This window comes from Zea mays, chromosome 1, assembly GCF_902167145.1.
Source record: "Zea mays cultivar B73 chromosome 1, Zm-B73-REFERENCE-NAM-5.0, whole genome shotgun sequence".
NCBI classification, from domain to species: domain Eukaryota; kingdom Viridiplantae; phylum Streptophyta; class Magnoliopsida; order Poales; family Poaceae; genus Zea; species Zea mays.
In genome coordinates, this window is record NC_050096.1 from 60,995,838 (window position 1) to 61,002,880 (window position 7,043).

Consider the following 7,043-nt stretch of genomic DNA (forward strand, 5'->3'; position numbering starts at 1 on the left):
GCAATATAGCCGTTGATATAGCCGTTACTGCTGACCGTTGCATTTTCAGCCGTTGATCTACAGGGGCGGACCGTCCGCACCAGGAGGGCGGACCGTCCGCGCTCAGCAGAATGGCCCAACGGCTAGGAAGTGGTTGGTGGCTATAAATACAACCCCAACCACCTCCATTCACTTCATCCAAGCATTCCAACCTTCAACATTCAATACAAGAGCTAGCAATCCTTTCCAAGACACATTCAAAGCCTCCATCTCTCCAAGTTTTCACAATTGAGAAAAGAGATCATTAGTGATTAGTGGCTTGAGAGAGAAAGTGATCCGTGTGTTATTTGTCGCTCTTGTCGCTTGGCTTTTTCAATCGTGCTTTCTTGATTCTTTCATTGCGATCAAACTCACTTGTAATTGAGGCAAGAGACACCAATCTTGTGGTGATCCTTGTAGGAACTTTGTGTTCCAAGTGATTGAGAAAAGAAAGCTCACTCGGTCCGAGGGACCGTTTGAGAGAGGGAAGGGTTGAAAGAGACCCGGCCTTTGTGGCCTCCTCAACGGGGAGTAGCTTTGCGAGAACCGAACCTCGGTAAAACAAATCCGCATGTCACACTCGTTATTTGATTGCGATTTGTTTTGCACCCTCTCTCTCTCTCGCGCGGACTCGTTTATATTTCTAACGCTAACCCGGCTTGTAGTTGTGATTATTTTTGAGAATTTCAGTTTCGCCCTATTCACCCCCCTCTAGGCGACTATCAAAGACATAAAAGAGTAATGTTCACAAAACTGAGCAACTCGAGAACGAGTGGTTACCCCCTTTTGAATGTCACCATGGATGGAGTCGACGAGATGACCTTTTTGAATTGCTTGGTGGACTCTTGGGTGCGGTGGTCTTTGATCTTCAATATCTTACTCATCCTCCTTTTCTTGCTCAATTTCATCTCCCCCTTGATCAATGCCATCATCTTGAGGTGGCTCATTGTCTTTAGTTTGATCTTCTTCTCTCGAGCTTGTTCCTCATCTTGTGTTGGTGGAGATGCTTGTATGAAGAATGAGGGTTGATCTTGTGTTGGTGTAGGCTCCTTGAGCTTTTGTGGGCACACATCTCCAATGGACATGTTCCTTAGCGTGATGCATGGGGCCTCCGCATCATCTAGCTCATCAAGATCAACTTGCTCTACTTGAAAGCCATTAGTCTCATCAAACACAGCGTCGCAAGAAACTTCAACTAAAATCTTCTAAGTGATATCTCTGATTCTGATATGTTGGCAAGTAACCTTCGCGAATTGAGTAACCAGCATCCACTAGATAATACCTCCCTGTACACAAACAAATAAACTCGGAAAAACATTTACTAGATCGTAATGAAGACAATGTATGCAATGCCAACATAACATGGCACCATACCTACTGGTGGGTGTGGATAATTCGCTTCTCCCATACAATTCATGAGCACTGTCATGTCATGACAAGAACCAAACAACCCCGCACCTACAAAAGTGAACCACATATCCATGTCCATTATACCTAATATATTGTAGATAGGCCACCCTTTTCTGTTTATGTAGTCCAACCTCGACTCATGACATACGTGAGCTAGAATGTGTATACCATCTAAGGCTTCTATGCACCCGTCAAAGAAAAGGGCATAAGGTTTGAGCTTGTTATGCACTTTAGAATACGTTAGATCCTTTGGACATATAAAGCCGCTAATGGGAAGTGTATTTTCACTGCCGGTTTGGTTAATAAAACCGCAAGTGAAAATATCATTTCCACTGGCGGTTTTCTTAGGGTTTAGGCTTTAATAAAACCGCCAGTGGAAAATATATTTTCACTGACGGTTTTCTTAATAAAACCGCAGTGAAAATATCATTTCCACTAGCGGTTTGGTTAATAAAACCGCCATTGGCGGCACTGAAAAATACCAGTGCAAATAGCTCTAGGACCGGCACTATAGAGTTTCTCTGTAATAGTGGTGTCCATGGTTGCCTTAGGGCGTTCACAATGGCGGTCTTAAATAGCTAGGTGATGTGGAGCTGAGAGAAGAATAAAAATAGCAATTTATCTCACCACTAGTATTTGGTCCCACACGTAATACACTCTATTTTTTTGGAATATGTGAAATCTCCTATCTATTTGCTCGTCGGTAGCTATTCTCGTTTTCCCACATTTTATATCCACATAGGAAAGATAAAGAATCTAGCTAGTGAAATAGCTAGCCATTGAGAACACCCTTATCGATCTATGAAATGAAGTCACCCATTGTATGCGAGAGGATGAGATGGATGATACCAGGATAATATATGGCTCGAAATCTGAACAATGGATGATCCTAACTTAAAAAGAGATCACCCTCCTTGGGAGGTTTTAATCGGCTAACTCCAACAAAGACCTCTAAAGGGTCATATACCCTAAATTTAGAGAATCGGATCGTGCTCTACTTCCTCCAGCAGCGTTCTCTAAACGATTCTCTAAATTTAGAGAACGCTATTGGATCATCCATATATAGAGTTTCTCTAAACGATCATCTATCCATTTAAATACTTTAAACAACCGATTTAGCAAAACTAAAATATGTACAACACATTTGAGAGTATGACAAATACGTATGTACAAAAATTAAAAATTTAAAAATATCTTTAATATAGTTATTTGCGTAGAGTACGCGATTTAGATAAATCGCACGTTGTTGGAGAGAAAGAAGATATAAGGGGTGAAATCTTTTAAAGAAAACTGTAAAGGACGAATATAGATGATGAATATAGATGACTTTGCTGGAGATAGTCTAACCTCTCGTTATTTTTTCGGGTCCTATTGTTATCTAGCTAATCTAATTGGTTGAGGTACTGTTTGGAACTTAAGTATTTAACTAATCTGATTTAGGCGTCGTTCGTTTCGGCCGGAACGGCCTATTCCTAGCCTCTTTCCGTGCGGGATGAATCAACCCGGCTTAGAATCCGGCCCAGTCTGCTAGAGTCGTTCGTTTTAATCTGGACTAGAAACAGACCCACCTGATTTGAATTCCTTTCGTTCAATTCTTTGTCTGGAACGAGTCCTGGTGAGCTACCTCCCGGATTGGTTCCTGGACTAATGACCAGGAATTAGTGACAACACATGTATCACTTCTCCTGTGCTGCTTTCGATCCTGGCCTCGTTTGAATGGTGGCCTGCCGAACGGGGCCTTAGCCTAGTCCAATCAATTGAGCCGCCCTAGCCACTGGAGGCAGCCCACCTTTCTTCTCATTGTGTACCGTTTGTTTAATAAAGAAGTCCACGACATCGAGCTTCGGTCACATCATTTACATGACGCCAATCCTTGGAGTCTAAAAGATGAAAATAAGGTGATTAGGAGTATAAATATGTTTTTTTGAAAAAAAAAGTTTAATAAAAAATATCGCTGTCGCGAACTCGCGATTGAGTTCTTTATAGGGCATTATTACCTCATATCTTATGCTCTTTCCCAAGTAGATTTCCCTTAACATATCTTATACTCTATCCTTATCGTGCTCTTCATATATAATTATTATCATATAAAATAAAATACAAATCTTATTAAGAACCGGCGCTCGGTTGGGAGCTTTCCGGTGTACGGCACTGCATCCGTGTCCGTGCACCTTTGTGCGTTCGCCCATGGAGCTATCGCTGCTGAGCGGGGGAGCATGGGCAGCTCAGCTTTTGCATTCATTCCGGCCATTGCAATCACGCAACTGCCTTTAACGCCGCTACAGCTGCACGCACGGCACCGCACTGGCCTCATTTCGGGCAATACACACAGGTTGTCTCTTTATGGAATGGAGTCCGTTGTTTGCACTGCATTACCAAGTGATAATAACGGATCTCATTCAGCCTCTCTATAGCATAGGACCAAGATCATAGTGCCGTCCCTGCCGGCAGAGAGCAAGATGGTCTCACACTCACTCTCAGCATGGCTCATGTCCTCGGCGCCGCCGCCGGCGTGGTTCGCCGCCCTGGTCGCCGTGGGCATGTACACGGCGCTGCGGTCCGCCGCCACCTTCCTGGCGTGGCTCCACCGCGCGTTCCTGCGGCCAGGCCGGGACCTGGCGGGGCGGTACGGGACGTGGGCGGTGGTGACCGGGGCCACGGACGGCATCGGGCGCGCGGTGGCGCTGGAGCTGGCGCGCGCGGGGCTCCACCTCGTGCTGGTGGGGCGGAGCCCCGACAAGCTGGCGCGGGTGGCGAAGGAGCTCGCGGCCGCCGCGCCGGCGTGCAAGGTGCGGAGCGTGGCGTTCGACCTCGCCGTGACCGGGGACGCCGCGCGGCGCGGGGTGGCGCGGGTGGCGGCCGCCGTGGAGGGCCGCGACGTGGGCGTGCTCGTCAACAACGCCGGCGCGACGTACCCGTGCGCCGCCTACTTCCACGAGGTGGAGGGCCCCGTGTGGGAGGCCGTGCTGCGGGTCAACGTCGAGGCCGCCACGCGGATCACGCGCGCCCTGCTGCCGGCGATGGCGGCCAGGGGCAGGGGCGCCGTCGTCAACGTGGGCTCCGGCTCCAGCGTCGTCGTCCCGGCCTTCCCGCTCTACGCCGTCTACGCGGCCAGCAAAGCGTAAGCGACGTTTTCTTTTTCTTTTCTTTCCTATCTATCATCCCGTGCTCGGATCTTGGAGTAAGCCGCGTAGACAAGTGTCATGAGCATGCTGCCTGCCCCTGCCGCATTTTAGACGACGGCGACGACGAGACAGATCGAACCAGCGGCAGGTCATCAGCAATTCTGCCATTGCAAAGCATATTGCAGTTGCAGGCAAGGCAAACACCCTGCAGGCGCCCATACCGTCCACGTTGCCCGGGCCCGGCCTCTCTCTATACATTGTTAACAATTTCCTGTTCACATTTTTTTCTAAAAAAATAAATAAGAGAACAATAATACACCACTGTTTATCTGGCCCGGCAATAGCATACGCCACAGTAGTAGTACACATGCATGGGGGCAATAAACAGCAACGTCCTTATCAAACAGATGCACAGATTAAATGCAAGACCATGGATTACAGAAAAGCCCGATTTCCGCAAATCGGGTTCGAAGTGGACGCGCGTGTTTCCAAAAAAAAACGAGTGTTTTCGCATGAAATATAGTTGAATATCAACTTCGGGTTGTTCGCAGCTTTTATTGAACGTGAACGTTCATGCAAAAAAATCATTTATTTATTTATTTTTTTGTCGGTGGAAACGGTTTTATTGGTTACCGTTGCATATGGACCTATGGTGCCTTTATTTATAGACTAGGGGTGTTTTGTTTCTAGTAGTTTCTATATTTTATTTTATTTTAATCTCTAAATTATTAAATATAGAAATTAAAATAGAGTTTTAGTTTTCATATTTAACAATTCAGAGACTAAAATAAATTAAAATAAAAAGACTAAAATTTAGCCGTTAATTACACTTGGTGACAAGACTCCTAGAGGTGGAAATGAGCCGAGTTGCGGCTCGCCCATCTGGCGAGCTCGAAAAAGCGGCTCGACTCGTAAATTATAATATAAAATCTTAAAATATTTTTAATAACATATTTTAAATTAGTAAAATAGATATAACACTAATATAATATAGGAAATAGATTATTTTGTATATTAATATCAAATAACATAAATTATTGTATACTTGATAATAATATTATATGCTAATTAAGATTTTATATAATAAATTGTTGTTGGGTCGAGCCACGAGACAGCTCGTGAGCTGCACCGAGCCGAGCTGGCTCGCTCTTTTCACGAGCCACAAAAACAGGCTCGGTTCGGGCTTGTTCTGAGCGTCGAGCCGGTCCGAGCCGAGCTGCTGCAAGCCCGAGCCAACTCGTCGAGCTCGAGTTTTTTTTTCCAGCCTAGACATGACAACTAACAGAAGTAACAAATACCAATATGTGCTCCAGCAGTATAGTTTTGTTTGGAATAGCTGGAAAATGTATATATGTATGAAATATATGATAATTATATCTCCCACGTTTTGAGTTTATGCTGAGTCCTTGCAAAGAAGAAACACGGCATTGAATGTTCTGCACCGCCATCAATGCCGGTTGTACATATTCCTACCTGCCACGGTACCAGAGAGGCATATGCTTCCAGCCAAATGCAGCAGAGCACAGATAGATAGTAGTAGTAGTTTGCACGTACGATTAGATTATAGAAATTCTGTTCAAAACGTTCGGGCAATTAGTACGTCGAGTTTTCTACGTGACAGTATCTTTACACGTGTGCTGGCTATGCATTTTTGGTCTTTCAGGTACGTCGACCAGTTTTCTCGAAGCCTGAGTGTGGAATACAAACAATACGGCGTAGACGTGCAGTGCCAGGTATATATATTATTACCTTCGAATTCTCGCCGCTCTTCTGTCGTAATAAACCAAGGATTTTACCTTGTTGCTTTCAAACATCCCGTTCCCATGGTTGGCTTGGCTGTGGCTGTGCTTGTGCAGATACCCCTGTACGTCGCTACCAAGATGTCGCCCGTGAAGGGCGCGTCTCCGTTCATACCGTCGCCCGAGGAGTACGCCAGGGCCGCCCTTCGCTGCGTTGGCTACGAGGCGAGGTGCGTCCCGTACTGGCGCCACTCGGTCCAGTGGTTCTTGGCGTCCCTAGCGCCGGACGCTGCTCTCAACCACTGGCGCCTCCAAACTGGCCTCCAGAAGAGGAACGAGACGAAGGCTCTGCTCGGGGGAAAAGACTGCAGTTAGATTAATAATAGTAGTAATAATTGTTGTATAGATTGGATTATTATAGCCTTCCAGACAGTACTCGCGATCGTGCACTTATTTATCTGTCAGCTCTATTCCGTACATACGCGAACCCATGGTACGCGCGTATGTATGTATCCATGTAGTGGTTCTTTTTCCTCTGTTGTCCCGCCCCCTTCATGGCGACTTTAACGCTGGAAACATAAATAAGCTCAGGGATCTGGTTGCCCTGGATCTAGCAGCGACCGGGCCCAGTGCCAGTGGAGAGAGAGATCCCAGATCCAATATGCCAGCTGTCGGGTCAGCGGAAGTGCTTAGTTTTAGTTACCAGGTTCTCTCCAGCTGCTAGAATCAGTACTACGAAGGCGTTATCGAG

At 46.1% G+C, this 7,043-nt stretch overlaps 1 protein-coding gene across 1 annotated transcript; it reads left to right on the forward strand.

Annotated features, from left to right (window-relative positions):
- Positions 1 to 3,534: 3,534 nt before the first annotated feature.
- Positions 3,535 to 6,905, forward strand: LOC103634953 (very-long-chain 3-oxoacyl-CoA reductase-like protein At1g24470). Its single transcript, XM_020546380.1, has 4 exons — positions 3,535 to 3,760; positions 3,848 to 4,549; positions 6,217 to 6,286; positions 6,410 to 6,905. Exons 1-4 carry the CDS (start codon positions 3,645 to 3,647, stop codon positions 6,665 to 6,667), a joined length of 1,146 nt encoding a protein of 381 aa, XP_020401969.1. The 5' UTR covers positions 3,535 to 3,644; the 3' UTR covers positions 6,668 to 6,905.
- The last annotated feature ends 138 nt before the right edge of the window (positions 6,906 to 7,043 follow it).

Coding starts and splice junctions, on each gene's coding strand:
- LOC103634953 (XM_020546380.1), top strand. CDS start 3,645: ATGGGCAGCTCAGCTTTTGCATTCATTCCGGCCATTGCAATCACGCAA. Junction 4,550..6,216: donor GTCTACGCGGCCAGCAAAGC/GTAAGCGACGTT, acceptor TTGGTCTTTCAG/GTACGTCGACCAGTTTTCTC. Junction 6,287..6,409: donor GCGTAGACGTGCAGTGCCAG/GTATATATATTA, acceptor GTGCTTGTGCAG/ATACCCCTGTACGTCGCTAC.